Here is a 27,447-nt window from a genome sequence, read left to right on the forward strand (position 1 = left end):
TCAGATTATTTAGACAGGCTTTAGATAGTGTGTGTGTGTGCTTGAGCCATCTTACATGCTGCACACTGCAGCTCCACGTGGTTCTGTTTGTCTTGGAGCACTTTGCATCCCTGCATTTTGACAAACACATACACATTGCGTGCACGCTCTGCCAAGGGTATTTATAGACCAGCCTCAAGCTGGCCTCAGAGAGACTGAAAAATTGAGAGAGGAACAAACCAGAGAGGGAAGATAGAGATTGAGATAACATCTGAATGTCCCTGTGGCTCTGTGAAATCAGAGGCAGAACTGAAAACTTAACTGACTGGGTTTTTTTTCTCATGTCACCAAGCCTCAGTCTCAGCAGCTACACTGGACTCCTTCATTTTGCTTCTTAATCACAGATACACATCAAACAAGCTCCAAAACAACGAGGAAAGAAAGTGCAAAGGCTACCAAAGAATAGAAGTTATTCCTGTTTGTGCAGCGTGTGACAATAAATACATAAGGGGGAGTCAATGTTTGCGTAGAGAAAAAAAATAAACGGACAGAGCTGAAGTGATGGGTGGTGAAGAGAAGTGACCAAAGAGAATGCTAGAGAGGGAGCTGGTGTTTGTAAGTGCTGTGTGTAGCTGCTTACAGCTGAATCTCATGGGCTTTGGTACAGTCGTCATCCTCCCCCACTCATCCTGCACATCAATAGCAGGAGGCAGATAGCTGTGGTGACAGCCACAACTTCCAGCAGCCCTCTGCCTCACTGCGCCCTCTGCTGGACAGTAAGACACCACAGCTAGAAACTACTGATGTGGTCTTAATCCTATTGTTGTAGATTAGATTAGAGGGTTTAGCTGTCTGTTGATAGTGCAGCTTGCTTTGGTGAACAATGAGTAGCAAGAGGAATGGAAAGCCATATGAAGGGATTCTCTGGATGTTACAACTCATTAGAAAATACCACAAAACCTGCTTACATTTTGTCTGGGAAGCACAGAATTCTGGGAGTGCCGTACGGGCTTCAATTTTTAATGAAAGCGAAATTAGCCCGAGTCTTTTGTCTTCTGATCTTCTCTTCTCTCCACCTTCAAGACTTGTACAAGCCAGCGGTTTCCCACAGGGACCTGAACAGCCGGAACATTCTCGTCAAGGCTGACGGCACATGTGTTATCATCGATTTTGGCCTGTCCATGAAGCTGACAGGAAACAGGCCGGCACGTCACGGGGAGGAGGAAAATGCTGCTATAAGTGAGGTGAGGAAGCAGAGCTGTTATCAATCTCTGTGTGAGTTTGCAAGAAGTAGTCAGAAGACGGCAGCAGAGAGCCTGTATAGCTCAACGGGTTAAGTGTGCTACCCATGTACAGGGGCTGGTCCCCAATGCAGCGGCCCGGGTTCGATTCCCACTCGTGGCTCTTAGCTGCATGTCGTACCCCCACTCTTCTCCCTACCTTCCTGTCTGCCTCTTCATTGTCTTTATCTAATGAAGGCCTAAAAAATATTAAAAAAAAAAAAAAAAAACTGCAGCAGAAAGCGAGCATTTATTTACTATAGTCGGTATTTAACCCTTGTAGGTATTTGTTTAGTAATAGCACTTTCTACCTTTAAAATAAATCCTACCTTATTCCAACTTGTCGTTGCTGATCAAGGAGCTTATCACTTTGGAATAATTACCAAACCTGATTAAGATAAATATATCAACAACTGAATCAACTCCTGTCACCTCGTGACAGCGCTGAGACATTCTGCCCATTAAATCCAGCTGAAAGACTGACCATGTAGAGGGACAAACACTAATTTGAAAAGTTGTCCCTCAAATCCCTAGTGGCAATTAGCGTCTCCTGTTTGCTCGGGCCTGTGTCAGTCCTCTAGACTGTATTTGTTCTCTGTGGTGACATTTAAAGTCAAAGTGTCTCAGCGTGGCCAAGGTGGCATCTGTTTTCTCCACGTCCTCTCTCATCTGTTCCTCCTAGCCGACACTGATTCTGGTTGTGTTGAACTGAATTTGTTGGCTTTCTGATGGAAACTTGTATTTCCTTCAGCACAGTCAGTAGGTTTTTTAGAGAGACCGAACTAAAGCCTTAATTCTAGCCTGATTTAGCCATTTCTTTACTATTTTTGATGTGTGTTTGGGGTCATCGTCTTGTTGGAATACCCAACTACACAGCCAGCAGCTTCTAATTCATTGCAGACCATACAAACTGTTTGCACAATTGATTTAGGGGTCTATAGCTGCTTTGAAGTGGTTCCAAATGACTTTCCTGACTTGCTCATGTCAGTAATTTGCTTTTTCCATGTCTGTGCTGAGCTCCTTAGACTTTCCGATTGTAATGTTTGTGACTGAATCTAATGAATGTATCAGGTAGACCCTATTTAAATTGGCTCAGAGAAGGCAGCAGCTTCATTCAACTGTGATCAATCACAAGTAGGAAAGAAGTTGTGCCACTAAGACACAACTCTACATCACCAAAACCGATCATATAACCCTTTGATGTGCAATGTGGGTCAGGAGATACCCATTTTCCATTGGATTTAGGTCACTTTTGACCCATGTTGCGCATCAAAGGGTTCAGTTGCAGTGTCATATAGTGATAGCTTGGTGTTATGTAGCCTACAATTAGCTATTTTTGTGTTGTAATAGTGCATTACCTTCATGTTTTTGTTGAGGAAAATGTGAAGAGCACAAATGCTTAGCTTGCCAGAACAATGATGCAAGTTATTGCTGTTAACTAAGTTACAACATTTTCTTCATTTTAAACTTTGGAACTGCATAATCACATTATTCCTGACTGTGTATTTCTTCCCCTACTGTCTCACCTCCTCCCACTCCTTTCTTCCTTTGTTTATTCCTCCTTCGTCTGCCAGGTGGGGACCATCCGCTACATGGCTCCAGAGGTGCTGGAGGGCGCGGTGAACCTGAGGGACTGTGAGTCAGCACTAAAGCAGGTGGATATGTATGCCCTTGGCCTTGTCTACTGGGAGACCTTCATGAGATGCACAGATCTTTTCCCTGGTGAGACACATAAGGACACAGAAGAACCTTCGCTATGTGAAATCTGTTCTGAGTTTCTACTGTTGGGATGGATATAAATGTTTGTAGCAGTGCTTCAATTTCTGCTCAGAAAATTATGCAAATGTAGAAATTTCTCATGTATTGTAAAGAGGATATGTTCACAACAAGCTTAATAAATATTTCTGCTACATCAAAGATATCTAAGGCATCCTTCCCCTCCCTGTCCTTGCCTCCCTCCAGGAGAGTCTGTGCCAGAGTACCAGATGGCCTTTCAGGCGGAGGCAGGGAACCACCCAACGTTTGAGGACATGCAGGTCCTCGTATCCAGGGAGAAGCAACGGCCCAAATTCCCCGAAGCCTGGAAAGAGAACAGTTTGGTGTGTGTCAGTGTGGGAAGCAGAGCCAGTCTTACAGTGCTGCGATAATATGATCATTTTATAACAGAATTTCAGCAGTATTGAGCGAGGGTCCTCATAAGACTTTGGTGAAACTTTTAAAATAACTGTTGTTAATCTAAAGTGAGGACAGATTCAGCAGCTGCACAGGTTATTTCTCACCTCATATGTTTTAAGAAACACATTTCGCTGAACTGCTTTCATAAAAACGAAGGGTTGAGTGAGCCACCATGTTGGTCTGGTTTAAAATCCATGAGCAGAGAACCTCTGAATCTACTCAGATGCTGCAAATGAATGTATGTACAGCTGTAAGGGCTGAAAATTGTGTTGATTCCTGTTGTAGAGCAGCTGTCAATCATCTATCCGATCTGTAAGCCCATCAAGCATCTAATGCTGGGAAGCAGCACTATCCCTCACATGTAAAAACATCCCTGTGGACATTGTACAATCATAGATGAGGGGATAGAGTGAAGAAAATGTCCCTTTTGCAAAGTGTGTTGACACTGTTTCCATTGTTAATATTTACTAAATGGCATGATGTGTCTCCGTCAGGCGGTTCGCTCTCTGAAAGAGACGATGGAGGACTGCTGGGACCAGGATGCAGAGGCTCGTCTGACAGCTCAGTGTGCTGAAGAACGACTGGCAGAGCTGCTCCTCATATGGGACCGCTCTAAATCAGTCAGCCCTACACTTAACCCCATGTCCACAACACTGCACAACGAGAGGTAGGGTTAAACATACAACCACCTCAGTCGTTGTAGAAACTGTTTCAGATGATGTTGTTAACATTTTCTGCACTGTCAATGTTTTCAACCAGAAATCGCATGACACCAAAATCTGGCCCATACGCAGACCATCCCTCCAGCTACATCGAAGAGCACGAGGGGGTAGCCAAGAACACCCAGGTGGACACCACTAGCTCTGTGACTGGCAGGGCTGGGGTCGGGACAGGAGAGAGAAACAGGAATTCCATTAACCAGGAGCGCCAGCAGCAAGCCAACGCCCGTCTGCCCAGCCCAGAGGGCAGCAGTACCAGCATGGGCCTGAGAGGCAGCCCTTCAGCCTCCACTACAACCACCACTATCATCTCTGAGTCTGAGGGACCCACAGGGACGGCCACAGTCCCTGTCTGCTTACACCTGACCCAGGAGGACCTGGAAACCACCAAGCTGGACCCTAAAGAGGTGGACAAGAACCTGAAGGAGAGTTCAGATGAAAACCTGATGGAGCACTCACAGAAGCAGTTCTGCTCCCCAGACCCGCTAAGCCCCGGCAGTTCCAGCCTTCTGTACCCCCTCATCAAGATGGCCAGTGAAGCGTCGGGCTCATCGGACCCCGCTGCCACTATGCCTACCACCATCTTCCCCCTGCCCAAGCAGCAGAACCTGCCCAAGAGGCCGTCCAGTCTGCCCCTGCGTAACAAGCCCACTAAGAAGGAATCGTCATCCTCTTCGCTCAGGTTCAAGTTTGGACGCTCTGGGAAATCCAACCTGCGGCAGGTGGAGGGAACAAAGATGAACATTGGTGCAGTAGCAGGCACAAACACAGCTGTAGAGGCTCACCGAGGCACAAGCACAAACAACGTACCCGTTTTACGAGACACGCACGTCAACGGTAGCATTAACGGCGCTGGTAATGGTCACAGCAGTGCTGGAATCTCGCCCATAGTTGCAGGTGGAGCAACGGGTTTTGGAGGATCCAGCTTAACTCAGAACGGTTCTGGAGCCCTGAGGTCGGACGACAGCCGGCTGAGCCTCGGGGTCATCACAGCCAGCCCCGACGAACACGAGCCGCTTTTGAGCCGCGAACGAGAGCAGACCGATCAGAGGGATACCTCCTCGAGTGTGGCCGCCCTCCGCTCAGCCCGACCAAACACTAACAACAACAACAGCAACACCGGCCACGGCCAGGGGGACGGCGAGAGTGGGGGAGAGAGTGATGCAGGAGAAGAGGAGGGAGGTGCAGAGGAAGGAAGCAGGGAAACTACAGGGCCTCCTGGAGAAAGCTCAGGGGCAGGGTCTGTTCCGACGGCCCCGCAGGGGGAAGCTCCAGTCACCATGAGAGGAGAGGCCCTCCTCAGGCAGCCCAGAGCCCGCAGGCCTGAGAGACCCAACTCCCTGGACCTGTCCTTCACAACACAGGACCTGGCCTCACTAGGTGACTTGATTTACGAACACATTACACAGAAGGAGCTTTCTAGTTTATTTTGTTGAACTTATCACAGACCAACCCTTTAAATTTTGACTATAGTTTAATGAGAAGCCTGATAATATTCAGTAGTTTTGTTATTCTGAACAAATCCCATGACATCAAAACAATACATCACTTCTTCTTTGGCTCCAAGGTCATTGGTTCCTACTCACTATACATAGTATCAAACATTTCTCTAACAAAAAACAGTACCTTTGTTTTTCACTACTGCTTAGCTGCAGATTAATCCAGATTTAGTGGACCCAGAGAGTATTTGTGGCAGCAGAATGGAGTCAAAATACGCTGGTGTGAATTTTTAGACAGTAGTTTTGTCTGTTTCAAAAAGGACTAAGATACATCATGGTTTGATCCACATATCATAGTTGTTATTGGATGCTTTCAGTGTTGGCCTGGTTCTGTGCATTGAATTTGTTGACAAGAAGCAGTAGAGCATCGCCACATTTATCCTTTGAAATGCTAATAATCACGTTTTCAGGACCAGAACCGACAGATGTTTGGCATTTTTAAATTCAACACTGCTTAAAACAATTTAGTTGATTGTTTAGAATCGTTGTGGATTATATTCCGTCAAATGATGGATAAAAGTAATTTGATAATTCGTATTGAGTACATATTAAATGCTGTTATGAAGAACTATGTACATGAATGGTTTGCTTGTGGACTATAGTTATTTAATGTCCTTTTGGTTAGAGACAACAAATCCAATCTCTACCTTTGCTGCTTTGATTTTGGGCATTCTTTAAAAAAAAAAAAAAGAAAAAGGTTTGAAACTTTTTGTTTATTAGGACTGCAATCACTTCTTAATTAAACAACAAGCTGAGAGACAGAAAATTAATCTGCAGCTGTTAGATTTTTATTTTTATTTAAATAAGGCCAAAATTCTCTGGTTTCAGCTTCTCCTCTGTTTTCCTTAGTCTCCTGGGTTTTGGATGATTTGTCACATAAAGCAGAACATTAGTAGAAGGAATTGTGGGCTTTGAGAAATTGTGCTTTGAATTCCTACCACTTCATTTACAACATTTTATAAACCAAATGACTAATCAAAAATATTCAAAGGATTATACTTTTTTAAAGTCTTTTAAGTAATGATAAGGAGAGCTTGTGTAAGCATTTTTTAAGGACGTACAGCCTCACATGGCCTCCTACAGGAGTGTTAAACACACTGGTGTAACAAGTTGCCTAATCGTTTTTCCATCCTCTTTTCTAGGCGACAGTCTGGTGCAGCCAGATGGAGCCTTGGGGACGGGAGATAAGATCAAGAAGCGCGTCAAAACGCCGTATTCCCTCAAGAAGTGGCGACCGACCACATGGATCATCTCCACAGATACCAGGGGGCCGGAGGTCAACAACAACGGGTCCACCCAGGGTCAAGGTCACAGTCAGAACCGGCCCAAGTCCAGTTCGGCCATCTTCCTGCGGGGAGGCAGCTTGGCCGGCGAGCCCAGCGACACGCACGTGTGAACTCAGACCCCCTGACAAAATGGAAAAAACAAGAAGAGCACTTGGTTTCTATCTGTCGGGCTCTCTGCTCTGAATCAGCAAGAGGAAGCTATGGAGTGTGCCGTGGACAGTCGAGTCTGATCATGTACAGTAATTAGGTCTGTCTCGCTCCTGTGTGTCTTTCTGATGGCATTGCTTTAACTGGAATCCAGCTATGCAGCATTCTCATTTGCTTGTTTCCACTTTTTATTAATCTCCCCTTTTGTTAGTTTGTTTCATCCTCATGAACATAGTGATGTTTTGAATGGAATTTATTTTTTTCCTATGTGCACTTTGAACCGATTAAAATCAGTGTTTTTAAGTCCTGTCTGTTGCGACCACAACAAAAGGTGGTCTCTAAACTTAAATAGGCGACGAAAAACAATCAAGACTCGGAGCGTTGTGTCTCTCACTTTGCTGTATCAAGCAGTGTGAGAGGGGGCTCTGTAAAAGAATTGACGGTCTTAAAAGACAGAACAAACTACTTTTTTTTCCTTGATTTGTATGCAATACCAATTCTTGTCTATTTCACTATGTATCCATTTTTTGTATCATACTTTTTAATTGTGCAATAGGATGTAGCTTTTAGATGCTTTCAATGTTTTTATTGCTTTCATTATTTTGTTTTTATCTTGTCATTATTTTTGATATATTTGTTAATCTCTGTTGCACTTATGAATAGTCACAATCGTTTTGTAAACAATCCACCGTACACTACCACCCCCTGGCTCGAGAGGAGAAAATGGATGACAATCCTCCTTTATTTTCCTTCTTCTCTGGACTATCTTTCAAGGGGGACGCAAACACTAACAATCAATCCCAGCTGACTGGAAAAATGGGTTACCATGGAAGTTCTCTGCTTGCACAGTTACACCAGGAATGGCTCAAACTCTGGGGATCTCTTAACTCTATGATCGCCAGAATCAAACCTACGGAGGGATCTGTTACAGTGGCCGACTCTTGCTGTACCACTATCACCTGACCTCACTGTGGACTGTTTGTGTTTAACTGTCTCCGTGTGCGACTGAAAGACCAGAAACACTAAAAAAAAGCCCAGATTCTGCTCTTTGAATACTGTTTGAAATCAGAAACGAGACTTTAAAACAAAAACCAAACCCCACTGAAGCACGCTGGATATTATTTCTGCTTCTCGTTGTCTCATCCCTTGATGTTTGTATGACTGATTCAGTGTGTGTGCGTGAGTGTGCACGTGTTGTGTTCCTTCATGTCAGCAAACATTAGAATTGTTAGGGCCTAGCGCTGTACAGGCGTACTGAAATGTCATTATACTCATTCTGTATTTTCAGCGCTGCTTCAGGGCATATGAAAAGATCTCATTTATGTTTTTGTAATCTGTAATTTGTATGAAAAAAACACATGTACATGTATTGCATTAATATTTGCATCATTTTTATGGAATTCTGTTTTGCATTCAATGGACATGGCCTTTGATTCCATTGCTATGCGTCTGCTTGGTACAGTTTCTGTAAACACTTTCGAGTCAATATGGAAAAAAAATATCTCAATAAATGTATGAAATAATTGCTGAGTATATATATATATATATATGCTAATAACATGACTCATTTGGGTTCCAGGCATTATTCAGTTGTGAACAAAAGTTTACATGCACTTGTAAAGACCATGTATATCTTGGTAGTCTTGAGTTTCCAATGACTCTTACAACACCTAATTTTCAGTGATTGAATGATTGAAAAATGTGTCTTTGTTACAAAAAACAATCAGCATTTTATTTTTGTCAGATTTATTATAGGTCTTTTGGAAATATGACAGTATCTGCTGGGTTATAAATATACATACAGCTAATGCTCAACTAGGTGGTTTTGGTAGCAGCCCAAAAGCTTCTAGTTGTATCTTGGACCACTCCTCTTGACAGGATTGGTGCAGTTGAAACTAAATTTGTTGAATTTCACACAAACTTGTTTCTTAATCACAGGCCACAGGTTCTCGATGGGGTTTAAGTCCAATTGGAGGCTGGTCTAAAATCTTACTTCTGGCCTGATTTAGCCATTCCTTCAGCACTTCTAATGCTTGTTTGGGGTCACTGTCTTGTTTAAACACCAAACTGGTTACAAGACTCAGTGTTCTAACTAAAAACGTTTTCCTGAAGAATGTGATGGTAATCCTGCTTTTTAGTTGTCTCATTTAAGGCTTAAATAAATCTAAAATGAATATAGAATCATAAATACGGCACATCACTGCTCCCGTCACGTTTGACGATAGGTTTGGTGTTCTTGAGGTTACAGGCCTCACTTTCTCTCCAAATATATTTGTGGTCAAAAAGCTCCATTTTGTTTTATCTAACTACACAACACAGACTTTCCCGAAGCGAAGTCAGCAGCTTTATTCAACTGTAATCACTCACAAAAAGTTAAGAGGTCATGGCCACTAAGGAAATTTGACTCATGTTTTCCTACATCACCAAATCAGCTGTATGTACACTACTGTTCAAAAGTGTGGGGTCACTTAGAAATGTCCTTATTTTTGAAAGTAAAGCAGTTTCTTTCAGTGAAAATAACATTCGTCAGAAATCCAGTCTAGACATGGTTAATGTAGGAAATGACTATTCTAGCCAGATATTTTTAATGGAATATCTCCATAGGGGTACAGAGGAACATTTCCAGCAACCATCACTCCTTTGTTTTAATGCTACATTGTGTTAGCTAATGGTGTTGAAAGGCTCATTGATGATTAGAAAACTCTTGTGCGGTTATGTTAGCACATGGATAAAAGTGGGAGTTTTCATGGAAAACCTGAAATTGCCTGGGTGACCCCAAACTTTTGAATGGTAGTATATACTTTTGACCCAGAATATTTTGTCATATTTCCAGAAGGCCTATAAAAACTATAAAAGAAGCAAAATCTGTGATTGTTTTTTGAACAAAGACACATGTTTCAATAGTTATTGGAGTCTCTGTTCACATTTGAGACCCTGGAACCAGAGACGTGTGTGTTTGTATTAGATAATCAGACAGATTCAAGTAGTAGTGGTTATAGTCAAAAAATAAAAGGACTGTGACAATCATAAGGGCATGGTAGGTGTAGAGATGACCCCAGAATGGTCGCATTAGGCACTGAGAAGAATTCACAGATCACCACAAAGGCCATCCTGATGAACCTGAGCAAATCTAGTACCAACATCTCAAGGCAAACACTTCTCCAAGACATACAAATGTTCTCTGGACAAAGAAGAAAGCTTGTGGTCATCTATTCTGTGGAGTTGTTTGGCCACAGAGACGGATGTAGCTCTTGTTTGGTCAAAGAAAGAAGAAGCATTGAACCCCAAGAACATTATCCCCAAGGTCAAGTATTTCAGTGTATTCCTCTGGGGGTGTTTTTCAGGTGACCTGCCAGGTAGCCTTGTCAAAGTAATTGGCATTGGGAGAAAGGAAGAAAGAAAATCTTGGCTTTGGGCAGCACAGCAGTGGACCTTCCAACAAGACAATACATACAGCGGTCGAGAAATGCGTAGTACAAAGTAATACTAACATTTTGGAGAGTCCAGACTTAAATCCCATCAGGAATCTGTGGAGGGAACTGAAGACCAGAGCAGCGCCGAGGAAGCCTTCCAACTTCAGTGACCTGGAGGTCGTATTTAAGAGCTGAAATCCCAATGGAGACATGAAGAAGTTAGCAGCTATAAGACCAGTTTTATGGCTGTGGTGACCATTAATTGATAGTAAATGCTGAGAAAGAGTATTAATAATTACAGACACAACAGCTTACAGTCATATTTCTGTGAGAAAGAAGCCTATTTCAATTCTTTCTCAGTTTTGACATGGAGATGAAAACTTAACGGTCGTTTGTTTTTAATAAGAAAATTGGAAAGGTGTGCATGTGTTTCTCGAAAATAGTGTCACTAAAAACGTTTTTATTCGTCAGGTTTCAGTTCAACCAATATTTTCACGTGTTAGGCGACTTAAAGTACTAACTAAAATGGTAAAACAATTTTTATTCTGTCTTTTTAAAAAAGCACAAAACTACATTAATCTTTCCGGCAGCCATATTTGTTTTTAGACGATAGTGGCGTCGAACGGTAACGAAACGGTTGTTTCTCGGTTAAATTAGCTGAATGCTGTCGAAAACGGAGAGACAACGGTTTTTACTTTACCTGTCGACAAACTCCGTCGTAGTTTTCACAGAACAGTGCGCTAACGGAGACACAAGAGGGCGACATTCGGCTCCGTGAACTTGTTTACCTCAGCTCGCCTCTCCGCCGTCTGCTCCACGCGCCCTAGCAACTGCAGCATCAGCACGAGCAGCGCGGCGTTGGGGCGCTACGTCACGGCCGCGTCAAGCCAGCCAGGACGGCAAAGGAAGTCCGGCGACTTGCCTTCAAAATAAAACACTTCACAGTATGACGAAATAGTGCAGTTTAAACATTTTGTGTGTTGCTTTGCTTTATTACGCCAATTAACTAAATGTGCCCAAATGGGATCTTTTTGAGTCAAACACATGTAATAACCATCATTTTATCCTGTATTTCCTCATTTCTTGACTATTTTTTTTGTAGAATACTATCTGATCCTAGAACTGTTATTGGTCACTCTCAATAAATGCATTCAATTAAAAATATGCAACGTGTAAATACAGAACTGAAGTATTAGTGGTCTTACTGTCAGAACTTTAACATCAGACACATATTAGCTGAATCTGCATATTAAAACTGTATCATTCATATATATCTTTATATTATATCGGTTACGTCAATATCATTCATATTATGACTATATCATTCATATAGATCCTTATATTATATAGATTGTCTATATCATTCATATATAACCATATATCATTCATATTATATCTGTATCATTCATATATATCCTTGTATCTATTGTGTTTATATCATTCATATTATGACTATATTATTCATATAGATCCTTATATAGATAATATCTATATCATTCATATATATCCTTATATCGACATTTTATGTCAATTAGTACAGCATGATCATTGCACCTGTACAGTATATATAGCAATCTGTATATTCTGTCAATATCCATTCATATATATCCCTTTCAATTCGTTACCTGTACTTGCACGTGTAATGACAATAACGTTGAATCTAATATTGTCCTGTGGTTAAGTTACCAGTTGACTGATCAGCTCTCGTTAGCCAACATTTTACTTTGACAACACCAACCGGAAGTAGCGCTATTCGTGCCCGCCGCCTTCACACTGGTCCTCTCCCGTCGTTTCAGCCGAGGCTAGCCCAGCATCACCGCCTTCTTCTATCCCTTCTCTGTTTTTTTGTCCCTCTCTTATTTTTTTTCCGTCGTTTTTCCGACTCTTCACAACATCCTCCTGTGTTTCTACCCTCCGCTCATCGTGGCTCTTTCCGACCAGATCAGGGTAGCCGTTGGAAGCTGGCGTGTCGCATCAGCCGGGACAGAAAAACATCCATCCACGACGACGAGGAGGAGGGGGACGACGAGGAGGCAGGGTGCGAATACAGCAGCCAGCAACGCCCATTTCGACACATACTGTACCCGCGTTTTTCTATTTTCCTCCTCGGTGTCTGCCTGAATCTGTCAAAGAGGGCTTTCCCCGCTTGTAGCCTTCATATCCCGGTCCTCCTCGCTAGCATCTTGGAGCACCACCAGGGGCTGGGCTGCTGAGGAGCTCCATGCCCCTCCGCATGCAGCGCACCTATAACACATTTCTGTAGGTGAGCGTGTTTTTCTCCATTTAACCGCAGGATACTGACTGTGAATGATGCTGTAAGTCACACTGAGGAGTGTGCTATGTTGTGATGATGGGATGGAGGGGGGTGATATATGTGCAAACCAAGAATTGAGCTGCATTGTACATGATGATGCAGTGAGGTTTATTTATCAAAACTGTGCAGCATTGAATACAGACTGCAGGCAGACGCTCACTTAAGTCATTTTGTTCAAGCGCCAAATAGGAGATTGCTTACAAATCTGTGGTTCTAAGAAGTGTTTTTAGATTTTATTGCATGGTATTCAGATGCAAAGGCTAAAAATAGTGCCACATATTGATAAAATTTTATGTAAATATGGGCACCTTAGCTAAACAGAAGCATATTGCACATTTTAGTTAACCCTCATGTTGTCCTGCGGGTCAAAATTGACCCGTTTTAAAGTTTAAAAATGTGGGGGGAAAAAATATTTTCACAGTGACACTTCTGATGTCCACATTTTCAACATTTTGGGGAAATTTTTGAACATTTTTTGGTGAAAAAAAGAAATGTTAAAAATGTTTCTTAAGAACATTCACCAAAAAAAAATCAACCAAAAACCAGCGAATTTCGCTGGATTTTGGTTGATTTTCATGGTGAATGTTCTCAAGAGAATATTAGAAGTTTTACTGATATATATGGAATCACTTTCGATATTTTTAGGATTTTTTGGAAGAATTTTACTCATTTTTTGAAAATATTTACAAGAATTTTCTTGCCAAATTTGGGGGATTTTTAAAAATAAAACTTTTAAGGGAAATTTTTAAGGAATTATTGGAATTTTCTTCCTGAAGGTTTTGCAAATTTTCAGAAATTTGGGGAATTTTTTTGCAGAATTTTTGGATTTTTTTTCAGACAAGGAAACAATATTTTTTGGTGCCCATAAATGAGGACAACAGGAGGGTTAATTGCACATGGGTAGAGAGAGGGCATTGAGCATGTTATGAGGCGTTCAGGGGTGTGTAAAATCGCTGCAAAATCGTGTTGTTTTGCTCCTGAGGCCGGCATATTGTGTGGTTTTAATACTCTGCGTGTTTAGGAATCAGCTCGACAAGTCACGTGTCAATTTGGCTTTAGAATATTGTGAATTTTTATATTTAGATCCCATTTATTGCTTGGACTGTCAATTTTTACCCATAGCAGATCATTAAAACCCATCACTTGATACAAGGTCATCTTTTTCTGGCGATATATGAATTTCTGTCACACTTCTCTGTCTCTAAAGAGGTCAGAACCAATAATCTAGAACCATGTTGAGCTTTTATACCTCCATTTGTGCTGCCACTACTACTGCCGGTGCTGTCAGCTTACAAACTCCTGTACGGGTCGCAGCAGTCAAATTAAAGCAGGCTAAGCATTTTCCCAGCGGAGCCCTGATGCTGAAACCACCTTTTACACACACACACACACACACACACACACACACACACACACACACACACACACACACACACACACACACACACACACACACAAACACACACAAATCCTGCTGTGTGTTAATGAAGATCAGTCAGCCCCCCGTTCCCTAGCAACAGCGATGTGCGCTGGTCAAGGCCCCTGCCAAATTTAACTCCAGGACCCACGCTGCCAGTCAATGCTGCGTGTTTTTATGTGCAGATAAATGTTGCATTCAGGATCCATTTGGAGCGTAAAATGCTATAAAAAAAAAAAACAAACAACAAAAAAAAAAAACCACAATTGATGGATTCATCCTGCAAGCTGCATCAGAGCTGAGTCTCTTGTCTGTTCATGTATTGCCTTGTCTGGTCCACTGGCATGACAGATGAGCATCTATAAAACCCTCAGTTGACAAATTTGACAAATAAATAGAACTTATTGCACACTATGGTGAAAAAAATTCATCCTCATTGTGAATTACAGATTTCTTTGGGACATAAAGTAAGAAGAATAATGATTAACAACCTCTGATCAGAGTTATCTTTACAGTATAAATATGTTTTTTCATTTCATTTTGGAAGATTTTTACTCATTTTTTGAAAATATTTAGAATTTTTTTGTCAAATTTGGGGAATTTTTTTTTTTAAATAAAACTTTTAAGGGACGCTTTTATGGAATTATTGGAATTTTCTTCCTGAAGGTTTTGCAAATTTTCAGAAATTTGGGGATTTTTTTGCTGAATTTTTGGATTTTTTTCAGACAAGGAAACAATATTTTTTGGTGCCTGTAAATGAAGACAACAGGAGGGTTAAAAGCAGTTTAGCTTTACATAGGAAGTCGTCAGCAATTGTTTTCATGATTTATTAACTTCAAAATGATTTTCTTAGTTATGTAAATCTGAAATTGATGTTAAAATTTGTTGGCTGGTGCCATACAAAGACCCACCAGTATCAGAGGACCGGTGCAAAACATGCAGCTCTGAATCAGGGTCAGTTGGGCAGCAGCTACCTGCCCTCACTCCCCTCTGCTGTAAGCTGTTTTAATGCCATTAACAGGGGTCTGTGGGAGACTTAGCTGGGGCTATATCCGCTCTGACCAGCACGGGACGGATTACCATCAATCTGACGAGACACACACTCTAATGTAAACACCCGCAAACCTAGACAGACAGAGGAAGGCAGCCATGAGCTTATCCTGCAGGCCAGCTGTGTGTCTGTTGATTTGTTGACATGTTTACTTTGTGTTGACAAACAACCTCTCTCTCTCTCTGTTTCCCCCTCAGACCGCCTCTGTGGCCTTAACCTCCCACATCTCTGTGTGGTTCCCCTCCACGTCCTCCAGCATCCCCCTCTCCCCCCTCTGAGCACTCAGCTCCTCATTCTCCTCTCGGTCTCCCGCCATCGCGTCCAGCTGTGGCCCTCACAGGGCACGCTCGCTGGCTCTCACCTGACAGGTCCCTGGCCTCAGGACGACAGCCAGCAACAACACATTCCCTACATGAGGGACAAAGCGACGCAGGTGAGTGACCATACTGTGTGTTTAACCCTCCTGCTGTCTCCATTTACGGGGACCAAAAAATATTGTTTCCTTTTGCAATTTTGCAAATTCTGCAAAAAAATTCCCCAAATTTCTGAAAATTTGCAAAACCTTCAGGAAGAAAATTCCAATTATTCCTTAAAAGTTTCCCTTAAAAGTTTTATTTAAAAAAAATAAATAAAAAATCCCCCAAATTTGGCAAGAAAATTCTTGTAAATATTTTTTAAAAAATGGGTAAAAATCTTCCAAAAAAACCTAAAAATATCTAAAGTAACTACATATATATATATCAGTAAAACCAAAATCCAGCAAAATTCGCTGGATTTTGGTCGATTTTTTTGTGAATGTTCTTAAGAAACATTTTTAACATTTTTTTTCCACCAAAAAATGTTCAAAGATTTCCCAAAAATGTTGAAAATGTGGACATCAGAAGTTTCATTGTGAAAATATTTTTTTTTCTCCACATTTTCAAACTTGAAAACGGGTCAATTTTGACCCGCAGGACAACACGAGGATTAAGAAAATTAATTAGCATTTTTATTCTCTATTCTTGATTTTCTTGGTGCTGAAAAACCTGTTGTGCCTGCATTTCCTCTTTTATTTTTATTTTATTTAACCTTTATTTTACCAGGAATTCCCTTAAGATTAAAAATCTCTTTTCCGAGGGAGACCTGGCCAAGACAGCACACCAATTCAGACAATGTAAAATGTATAGTATAAGTATATAAAAACAATTAAGACAATGATTATGTATTTTTGTGTGTGTCAGACCCCCAGGGCCTGGGCAGATGAGAGGAGGAGGGGCTCTCACAAACGCTCGGCCTCCTGTGGGAGCACCGACCAGCTCAAGGAGGTCCGTTTCTTTCCTGATTTTGCGCCTAAATCAGCAGCATTGTGAGGCAATTTTCACTATTTGCTCCACCGTTACTTTTAACGTCTGCATATATCCGTGTATCACCTCCAGATTGCCAAATTGCGGCAGCAGCTTCAGCGCAGCAAACGCAGCAGCCGCCATCGGAGAGATAAAGAGCGCAAGTCGCCGTTCAATGGCAGCCACACCATCATCCAGTCGCAGGTGATCAATAGAGACGAGGGAGTGTGTGTCTGAGAGGAACTAGGTTGGGTCCCCGATCTGGAGAGTTTCGAAGACGTCCCACTTTTCCTTGTGTCCTTGTTTAGCGCTGGCGTGTGTGTCTCCAGATAGTTTGAAATGTGAGATGGGGTGTATGCAAAGACAGTTAAACTGGGCTCTTTCTCTGCCGTCATGCTGCCGTATGTGATGGTGTAGCAGGGCTGGTAATACGCTCCCTGTGGAGTCTGCTGGAGCGCAGCTGTCCTTCTTTCTGGACCTTCTCGTTAGACAAAGAAAAGGATCATGCAACTACGCTCACAAAGCCTTTGACATGTTCATTCACGGCTGTAAAGAACCCTCAGCTAGCAGAAACTCACTTCCATATGCAAATTAATGTCAGAGAGAGGTGTGTCACTTCAGTTTTTGCTTGTCAAAGTCTGTCTCTGTGATAGAATTTTTATTTCTGATTACTGGTGGGCAAAGCACTGGTGCAGAAATACATATTAATAATCTGTACAATGTTAAATAAATGGACACACTTATATAGTACCTTTATAACCCCAGCTGGGATCTGCAAAGCACTTTACAGTGTGTTTTTCACACATATTCACACACATGCATGGTGCTCGGGGTTCAGTGTCTTGCCCAAGGACACTTTGACACATGGAGGAGGGAGGCTTTATTTAATCCATTTGGTTGTGTTCAGTGTATAACCTCAGCAGCTTTCTCTACTTAAGTTATTTACATGCCTCCTCTGCTACGGGATGCAGAAATCATTTCAATACGGCAGAATTTTAGGTTGATCCATGATTGACATTTACATACTGATGTGCCATTTTATAATCCAGATGTTGTGCAGTTCTTAGTTTTACAGGCAGCAGCAACATCTCACAATGTAAATGATATGAGTGCTAGAATAATGGCGTCAAAGCTGCAGAAGAAATACTATTTTTTGCCTGTATTTTGACTGAATGACTCAAAGACTTGTGGATATTTACGCTGATTTTCTAAGTGCCGCTGCAACTAAATCCAAGTCAAAGCGCAACATCCAGGAACAGAATCTATATTAAATGCAAATTTGTTTGCGTTCTGCCTGTTTTTGCAGTCGCCTATGCCCAAGACCATCCTGATCCCCATCCCTATATCCAAGTCGTCGGCCCCTCGGTTCCGCAACAGCGTGGAGGGCCTCAACCAGGAGATCGAACGCATCATCATCCGAGACACCCCCGAGAAGGACGAGACCATCGTTGTGAGTCGAACCGAACGAGAGACTAAATGTGTTGTTGGCTGTTTTGCTTTGTGTTGCGCTCAATTAACATTCAAGGGTTTTTTGTTTTTTTTTTTAGAGAGATTGGGGATTAAGGCAGCAGTGTTTTCCTGACCTCATTTGTGTGTGTGTGTGTGTGTGTGTGTGTGTGTGTGTGTGTGTGTGTGTGTGTGCGCGACAGCCACAGGATGTCCCAGATGGACACCGTGCACCCCCACCCGTCCCCCCACAGCGCAGCAGCAGTACCCGCAGCATCGACACACAAACTCCCTCAGGGGGCGGCCTGAGTAGTAACCATAGCAACTGCAGTAGCCGTCCCGACTCCATCTCACCCTCCTACCTCACTGTCCTCAATGACACGGGTGGAGGCAGCCCCTACGAGGACAAAGGTGACGGACGTGCACGCGTAGTATCATACCAGACATACGGCCTGATGTGTTGCTAACCTCCCACCCACCCTGTCCCTCCACAGAGCTGGGCCCCTGCTCCCCGCTGCCTAAATACGCCGCCTCTCCCAGACCCAACAACAGCTACATGTTCAAGAGAGAACCTCCAGAGGGCTGCGAGAAGGTCAAAGTGATCGAGGAGTCCATGTGAGTAGAACGGTTGAAATATGTGTCTTTGTCACATTTTATACATATTATAGGTCTTCTGGAAATATGACAGAATCTAAATGTCCTTTGGTCCTTTTGACCTCATTTTGGCACTTTTGTTAGCCGTCCACAAGCTTCTGGCTGAATCTTTCACCACTCTTCTTGACATAATTGGTGCAGTAAATTTGTTGGCTTTCTGACAACTCTCCAAGTCACTTTCCTGACTTGTTCAAGTCAATGATTAACTTATTCAAATCTGTGCTAAGCTCCTTAGCCACAAATGCTACAGTGAGAAAATCTGAGTCTAATGAGTGTTCACTTGGTCGCTGTTTATATTGGCTCAGAGAAGTCTTTAGTAATAGTAGTAGTAGTAGTCACAACTGTCTTCAGCACCAGAACTAATGAGTCCAAATGCTGTATCAGGGTTTCTGCAGAAATCAGCCAGTCCAATTTAATGCTTTTTAATACCATTTTCATGCTAGACTGTAAAAATTTTAATGCCACGACCGTAAATACAACAAATTACATGGGTTTGGTTTTTTTTTGTAAAAGATTTTCATATGAAAACTGTCCCTACATTTCACTATTTCTGAATCCAGAAACCACTCCTGACCACCCACGCTGCAGTCATTCTCTGAATTCCATGTTTTCCAGCCATTTTTGCTGGAATTTGCATTTCCCCATTTCCCAGCTCTCCTCCACCTGGTCCAGCCTGTCGGCCACTTTACAAACATCCAGTTTTTGGCAATAGAACCCGACCGGCCGGAACAATTATCACAATGTGTCAACATGTTTAGACAGATTCACATATCTGACAAATCGCAGTCTATAATTATATATTATTATATTATTATTGTCCAACATTTTCTTGAAAACTGCAGAAAGAATTTTTAATGCCACTGAGACTCAAATTTAATGATTTTTAATGCCATTTAAGGCCTTAATTTTTGCAAAACTAACTTCATGACTACTTATGCTTTTTAATGCCCTGCAGAAACCCTGTATATGTATATTTTTGACCCAGCAGATTTTGTCATATTTCCAGAAGACATATAATAAATCTATGAAAGAACCAAAATGCGTGGTAGTTTTTGTGACAAACACACATGGAAATCATTCCATCATTGGAACCTCAAGGCTACCATCACAGACATAGTCTTTATAAGTGTATTTAAGCCTTTGCTCACACAACTGTAAATATGATAATTTAGTTTTGTGAATGTAAACACACTAGGTTAGAGACGGGTTGGTGAGCATAGGAGAACTTCAGCCACCAAAGAGCTAAAGTGGAGATGAAAAACTAAGCTGATTCCGAAAAATATGGTACTTAGGTGGACATGAACTATCACTACTCCTAATTAATGATGATGTTCTGTGTCTTGTGCGGCAACTAACACCAAAAAAGTCAATGAATGCACACTCAAATAAAGTACTTGAAGTCAAAACTTTGTGATTAAACTAGATATTAGCAACATGTTCCGTATGAACCATTGAGCTTGAATCTGAGAGCCACAGACGGAGTATCATCATTTGTCTTTCTATGGAATGTGTTGACAGCTACCACAAAGGACTTGGTAAACATTTTCATGCCAAAGTGTGACAAAGAGGATTTCTCATGAAGGCTAACTGTGTCTCTGCTTGTGTTTCCAGGCCCAAACCTCTGCAGGAGATCCCTCCCTTCCTGTGTCCCGACCGCAACAAGGTCAACTTCATCCCCAACAGTGGCTCTGCCTTCTGCCTCGTCAGCATCCTCAAGCCCTTACTCCCTGCCCCGGACCTCAACTTTCGCCCCGGGGTGGGCCTCCGAAGCCTGTCCCCGTCCCTCGTGCCTCTGTCCACCCAACCCTGCCTCTTGGAGGAGCCGGAGAGCTTCTGATGGCCCCCGTGGCCTTTATATCAACTAACATGCCCCCCTCAGTCCCCAAAAACAACCAACGAAATCAGAAAGCATTTGAGGAAACAACCGTTTTTGCTCCAAAATAAAAAAAATTAAAAAAAATGCCTTCAGCATGCCAGCTCAGCTCTCTCTGATGTCCTTATCTTCTTCAAAAAGCGCTTCCCACTGCCTCTCCTCCTCAGACGATTACAACGTGAGAGTCCTGCAGCCCTGAGCAGGTGTTAGCAGCTAACATTTCATCGCTTTCTTCTAACTTTAGTGCTGGTTTACGTTCATGTTTTTTGGGAGGAAAAAGGGCGAAAGGACTTGACTCTTTTATTTCATCGTATTATACCATGGCGCCTTTCCACGGACATCTCTTTTTCTATCTGTAGTTATTTATCTTGATATAAAATATGCCTTCCATTATGATGACAACAAAAAAAAAGGCTGCTGGTTTCCTTGGCGACCACGAGATTGACCACGGAGGCTAATTTTGGTGCTGCCAAATATATCGTAGCAAAACTTGAAGGGTCGTGAAAAGGAGCAGTTAAAAATGTGCCTGATATTTTAGACCGCTCAGTTTCCCTAAACCGCCATAGTGCTCTGATCATGTCTGACCGTTGCCATGACGCATATTATGGTCTTTGCACTATGGTGGCAATAGGTACATACTAGAAAGGCAAGGCCAGGCAAGAAAAAATTCAACTAAGCATGTATTCAGACCACCTCCAGACATCTGTTTGATGTTTTTACTAGCTGTTTGTCATGAATGCTGACTGTAAACTTGTTCAAGCTGATGCCTTCGTTACTCTAACTGGTAGCAGTGATCTGGTACCTGCCAGGCGGTGTGTATCTAAGGGAAACACAGGCCAGGGCTATGATGTGTGCAGCGTGTTCAACCTGTGTCTGCTTGCCCCCTCCTTCCCAAGCACCAGCCTTTTTTTACTCCACCACTATCACTTCTTCTCCTAGCTCTTTCCCTCCCTTTTCTTTCCCTCACTGTCACTCTGATGCTGATTTTCCTTCTGTCTTGCTCAGCTTGTGTTGTTGTGAAATGCATCCAGAAGGGGTCGCCTGTCCTCAGTGTGGACGGGCTGCCTCTGGCTGGCCGGGGCCTGAACATGGAGTGGCCAGCGAGCCCAAATACTACACTGAAGATGGTAGATGGGCTAGTACGAGCTCAATACCTCCATTTTAATCTACAATTCTACAAGCTTCACTGGAACTTCATTACCGTTCAAAAGTGTGGGGTCACTTAGAAATGTCCTTATTTTTGAAAGAAAAGCAGTTTTTTTCAGTGAAGATAACATTAAATGAATCAGAAATCCAGTCTAGACATTGTTAATGTGGTAAATGACTATTCTAGCTGGAAATTTTGAATGGAACATCTACATTGAGAAAAAATGAGTAAGGTTTGTGTCAGTGACACTGACAGAGCAGCAGCACATGCAAGTAATGCCACCATCAGTCTTGAGGATTCTAGATTAATTGATGATTAGAAAACCCTTGTGCAGTTACGTTAGCACATGAACAAAAGTTTTCATGGAAAATGTGAATTTGTCCGGATGACCCCAAACTTTTGAACGGTAGTGTATGTTCCAAATAATTTTTTCTGTTGCTTCGTTATAAATGTACAGGTCTTTGGCCACATTGCCAATAAGTGAAGAAGCTCCTGAAAACCATTTGTCCGTTTTTGAGTAATGTTGCTAACACAGACAGACAGACAAACGTACCTGATTGTCACATAACTCCGACGCATTCCTTGGCAGAGTAACTAGCTGGTGAATGTTTTATTGGCTGTAGAATCAGACCTAAAGGAGAGTGAATATTACACTTAGATGTAGAAAACACTTGACACTTATTTCTGCTGCCCCCAAGTGGCCCATTTTACTAAGCAAGCAACAAATAGCAACAGCTAAATGTGTAAAAATAAAATACCTACTTCAACCCAGTAACAAATGCAGGAAAATAAAAAAAATCCCAGATGTGGAATGACCAAAAATGTCCAAACATTGCAGCAAACAGGTGATCCAGAAACCAGGTTTTCAGGGCTTCTTTTTTAATTATTTTATCAGAAAAATTTAGACTTTTAAACCAGACAGTCTAGTTTTAGGTAGCAGTGTAAAGACTCTCGGTGTGGTTTCCAGGTCGGCAGCTTCTCCATGCTGCGCTCCATCCTCCTGTATTCCTGTTATGCGTCATTACTACTTGACTGTGCCTGCGATGGTGGGATAGGAATGTACCGGATTTGTAAATACAGAGGCACACTGTGTTTGTATTATCGGCTGACAAAGATATGTATCTAAATGAGTCAACAAGTGTACCATATGACCCCCTCACCTTCCTCCTCCTCCTCTTTCTCCACTAAGTACTGTGAATTACTACGTGTCATTATTGTGAATAATATTGTATTTATTTATCGGACAAGGAGAGCAATTGGGTTTCAGAGAATTTTAAATCAAGAATAGATTACATCATCCATCTCAGGTTGTAGAGAATAGGATACGAAAAAAAGAAGATATACTAATTTTTCAGCGCACACCTAACAAAGTCTACACAACTAAGAGGCAGCAAAACCAACAGCTGCTGTCAATGTAGCCTCAACACAGTGGAGATCCTGAATGATGTAAACCTGTAGCAGAGTAGAAGTAGAGAGAAGTGTGGATGTCATTTGTTCAGTGGCCTGATTTGGAGTAACAGGTCACAAAAAACACAAAAAAAATGTTTAAACTATGAAAGAAATGAAGGTTCCAAAATGCTGAAAACAATCACACCAAAAGCGACGATCTGATTTATTGTTTTTAGACGTCTGTTTACAAAAAGAAGTAGTATAAAAGAGCAGGTTATACATGTGGAAATAGAAATTTAATCCAAAGTTTTGGGTTTTTTTTTCATGGATAAACAGCATTTTGGAAGAGTTTGAGACGAGATGAACTCAACTCTGTTTGCTTGTCCGGTTTACTGGAAACAGAACTGCCAAGTTTTCATCTGTTAAACCCCTTCGAGTGAAATAAAAAGGCATAGTTGAATTAAAAAATAAAAGCATCTGTGATTGAGTTGAGAAATACATTCTTTTATTTTAAGCATGTAAATCAAGAGTAAACAGTATAATACACACGAGTGTTCCTTCTTAATTTTCCCTCCACAAAACATCACATTATAAACAATAATTAGAAGGGGGTGTGTCTTGCCCCCATAAAGCTGATTTACTAATGTGCAGCTTGTAGAAAATTGTCTTTTCTGAGTTGCTGGACTTCCAATGATGCACCGAGTGAGATTTTACAGGCACACAAATATCGTAACCGAGGGTTTTGCATTCACTGAGCTCACAGACATCACATTCACACCTCAACCCCTGGGAGTTTTCCCTTAGATTCTCCACAAAGTCCAGCTGTATCCATAAACATTCAGAAATGTCACTCCAGTTGGTTGAAAATATGCTATGGTAACAGTTCTCCAGTGTTCCCTTTAAAACAATCCGTCTGTGCATCGTCCAAACACACACTCGCACACAGAGCTAAAAATAGACGAGTATTTTACAGTGTTTACTTCATAATGTCAGTTTCTATTCATCTGTATGCCCTATACTGCACTAAAACACGTTTTTGCAAACTGATAGTAATATAAATTGAAAATAAATACATTTTGATGCATCAGATTCTCTTACTTTGCACATTCGTAGGACTTAAATAGCCCAACGGTAATAATAATAATAATAAAAATCCTTCATCTTTAAGAGAGGAGTACAAAATAATAATTCCTACTCATATTCTTCTTGGCCATTGACTTCTGATTGTGAAGTTACACAGATGGGACTGAAGACTATATAAAACACTCTGAGTTCATGATTGAGGAAACTATTGGTATCACAAAAGCAACAACAAGAGTTTTAACAGTGAATTAGACGTGAAGTGACACCATCTTTCCACGGACGGCTCACATTTGAATGAAAGAGAAGGCGACATTACAGCAATCCATAAATCATCTCGTTATTTACTCAGAGGAGTCTGTATTACGTCCAACCTTGGTAAATCTGGATGACGACTACTAACAGACGGCCATCAGCTCAACTACAAGCATGAAAATTGCATTAAAATACGCAAAATGAAGTCCTGAATGTGAACATTCTGGTGATTTAGTATTTAACAAAACAGAGAGAGGAGAAACTCCTGCTGGGATGGCAAAGTGAGTCAGTCAGTCCCCTATTTCGGCTCCAAATGGATAACTATTTTACATTTGCATGAAATTTGGTTCAGACATTCATATTCCTCTTATAATAAATTGTAAAAATGACATCAGTTGCAAAACTAACAGCACTTCTGTCAGTCTCACTTACACTCATGTTTTGTATTAATGTGCCAACTTATTAAATTAAGATTGTGAACAAGGTAAACAAGGTGGCAATGTCACTGTGAGTAAGTTAGCATACTAGTAGTAGCATTAAGGCTGCTAGTTTTGCCATTAGCTGTTTTTCTGTGACTTTACTAATAGTTTCTTTCTATATTTTTTGTGCAGTTATCAGCCTCTCTATTATTGGACAAACATCTGTCTGTTTATGACTTTAGCTTTGAGGTTAGCAGTCTTTTCATGACTTTAGCTGTGCAGTTAGCTCTTTCTGTGACTTCAGCTGTGTGGTTAGCCGTCAGTTTGCGACTTTAGCTGCATAGTTAGCGGTCTTTCTTCTACTGTTATTAGTTGTTTCTATGATTTAAATGTGTAGTTATGTTTTTCTGCGACATCTCTAAGATTTTAGCTGTGTTAGAGGTTCCTCTATTGCCATGTAGCTACCTGTCTATGACTTTAGCTGTGTAGTTAGCGGTCTCACTCTGCAGTTAGCTGTCTTTCTAAGACTTCAGCTGTGTTAGCCGGCTATTTATTACTGTGTAGGTAGCTTTAATGGATTTTGGTGTGGTTAACTGTCTTTCTACGAGTTAGCTCTGTGTAATTAGTTGTCATTCTGTGATTTTAGCTACAGCGCCACAGACGCAATACAACTGCACACAAAGTACTGCAATTTGCTCTTTAGTGCTATATCATAATAGTAATAATAATATTTAATGTAAAAAGCTGTTTTGTCTTAAATTACACAAATCTAGAGCAGATAAAATCAGATTATGCACCAATATGTTGCTACTGCCTTTGCAGAACATGGTGATATTCACTGGTTATAGGAGATCCAGGTTGTTGATGGCAGAAAACCTGATATAAACCCAGAGATAATTGGTGAATACAATAATCTTGCTTCATGATACAGACTCTTGTTGCTGCTCAATCTTCAAATGCTGCTGTTCTTTTGGTGTGCAAACATAGGCTCAGTGACAGGCCCATCGTATCTTATGCATACATTTCATCCTTCACTCATTTGAGACAACTGTGTTATGAGATATAAACAGCAAACAGAACTGTTTATACCATCCTGGGTCCCTTGCAAAGTGTACACACAGCAAACCGACACACACTCAAATGTAGAGAAAACACAGAAAACGTCCCACTATCCAAAATAAACGTGGACCCCAAACATTTCCTCTTACCGTCTTACAGAAGCTGCAATAAATGAACAGGTAACAGAAACCACGTCAGGGTTTGCTGCGTGCATCAGTCATTGGCTTCATGATTAGTGTTAACAGTCTTTTGCAGTGCCACGGAGGAGAGTGTAACAATCATCTCACCTGACAGCGTTTTCCTGCTTCCGGTGTAAAATATCATCTTCCAGTGTAACACAAATATAAAGCGTGTTTAAGTACACATCCCTCCTGATAACAGAAATGTGGACGCATATGTGTGTGTGTGTGTTGCAAAAATCCAGATCCTTGGAGTGGAAACATACACTGACTGACACACACACTTACAAAGATGCTCACTTCAGGCGTTGAGCAGCTCATCCGCAGAGCGTCCGATGGCGTCTGGGTTGGAAAGGGGGTCCAAGTCTGCAAACAGGTTGAACCATGCAGACATGTCTTTGGATCCTCCTTGAGCAGCTACACACACAAACACAACATTAGTAAAAAGTTAAGTGCTTTCCGGAGCTTATAAAAACTGTGACTATAATGTGTGGTCAACGGATACATCCGTTAACCTCATAGCAATGGTCCTTTTTCCCTAAGCATCTATTTGATATCTGCAAAAATTCAATGTCGTACATTATTTCCCTCACCTATGTGGACTTGTTTCATTTCAGCTCAGTGTAAGAGTCTCTACAGCTGTTTTGTAGCTCTGAAAGCTAGAAGCCATTTGCAATAGACATTCAGTGAATTTTACGGTGTTAGCATGGGCTAATGGGCTGTAACGGGATTATTTTGTGTTGGCTCTTGCACAACTTATCTGATTATAAATGAAACATGAAGGGAAGGGGGATCCTCTAAAGAAAGCATGAACAGGGGTGCTACTTCACACGACACATGCTACAAAGCCGGCGTATTCTATGAAAAGTCAAAGAGGCCCAGTCAGAGGAGAAGTACTAAAGCAAAGGTCAGGAACATCATAATGTCTAACTTGAATTAGTGTGATGTATGTTGATGTAACCTAGTAGTTTATTAGATTATGCATGTAATCAATAACTGACCGTCAAATCAAATGAATTCAGAATGGTTCAAAAACATTTTGACAACATTTATAAATAACTTTTGATATAATTGTACATCTTAAAATAAAATGCAGAACTTGAAAAACTAGTGACTGAACAACCTGAATCAACTTATATACATATTTAACAATACCTAAATCTCAAATAAGCAATTGAACACTTTTACACTTTTTTCCTGTTTTCTATCACTCCCCTTATTACCCCGCTGCTTAATGAGAGAACCGAGCTGCAGCTTGCCCTGCTAGTATTTTGAATCGTGGCCTGAATGGTGTCAGGGTCGTTCTCAAACACATCTGGAGCTCACTGGTGAGTCTGGAACCTT

The 27,447-nt window shown here is 41.5% G+C and overlaps 3 protein-coding genes across 7 annotated transcripts in view; 2 read left to right on the forward strand and 1 right to left on the reverse strand.

The window, feature by feature from the left end:
* LOC111565854 (bone morphogenetic protein receptor type-2) overlaps positions 1-8,608 on the forward strand; it is a 41,325-nt gene extending 32,717 nt beyond the window's left edge. The window contains exons 8-13 of the mRNA XM_023266135.3: positions 1,063-1,223; positions 2,834-2,981; positions 3,222-3,358; positions 3,929-4,101; positions 4,194-5,533; positions 6,795-8,608. Coding sequence (XP_023121903.1) covers positions 1,063-1,223; positions 2,834-2,981; positions 3,222-3,358; positions 3,929-4,101; positions 4,194-5,533; positions 6,795-7,048 — 2,213 coding nt within the window. The 3' untranslated portion in view covers positions 7,049-8,608. The remainder of the gene's footprint in view (positions 1-1,062; positions 1,224-2,833; positions 2,982-3,221; positions 3,359-3,928; positions 4,102-4,193; positions 5,534-6,794) is intronic.
* Positions 7,660-27,447, reverse strand: part of ical1 (islet cell autoantigen 1-like) — a 34,742-nt gene continuing 14,954 nt past the window's right edge. For 2 of the 5 annotated variants that reach the window (XM_023266136.3, XM_023266138.3), the window contains one exon: positions 23,595-26,520. In XM_023266136.3, coding sequence (XP_023121904.2) covers positions 26,405-26,520 — 116 coding nt within the window. In that variant the 3' untranslated portion in view covers positions 23,595-26,404. Of the gene's footprint in view, positions 10,690-11,198; positions 11,421-12,331; positions 22,354-23,594; positions 26,521-27,447 lie in introns of those variants that run through there. The other 3 variants (XR_008600854.1, XR_008600855.1, XM_055008604.1) reach the window with 3 other exon arrangements.
* On the forward strand, positions 15,578-23,598 carry fam117ba (family with sequence similarity 117 member Ba). Its single transcript, XM_023266139.3, has 7 exons — positions 15,578-15,713; positions 16,501-16,584; positions 16,696-16,806; positions 17,909-18,052; positions 18,252-18,459; positions 18,543-18,663; positions 20,314-23,598. Exons 1-7 carry the CDS (start codon positions 15,693-15,695, stop codon positions 20,537-20,539), a joined length of 915 nt encoding a protein of 304 aa, XP_023121907.1. The 5' UTR covers positions 15,578-15,692; the 3' UTR covers positions 20,540-23,598.

The sequence above is a fragment of the Amphiprion ocellaris genome, chromosome 24 (assembly GCF_022539595.1).
Source record: "Amphiprion ocellaris isolate individual 3 ecotype Okinawa chromosome 24, ASM2253959v1, whole genome shotgun sequence".
In the NCBI taxonomy this organism is placed as follows: domain Eukaryota; kingdom Metazoa; phylum Chordata; class Actinopteri; family Pomacentridae; genus Amphiprion; species Amphiprion ocellaris.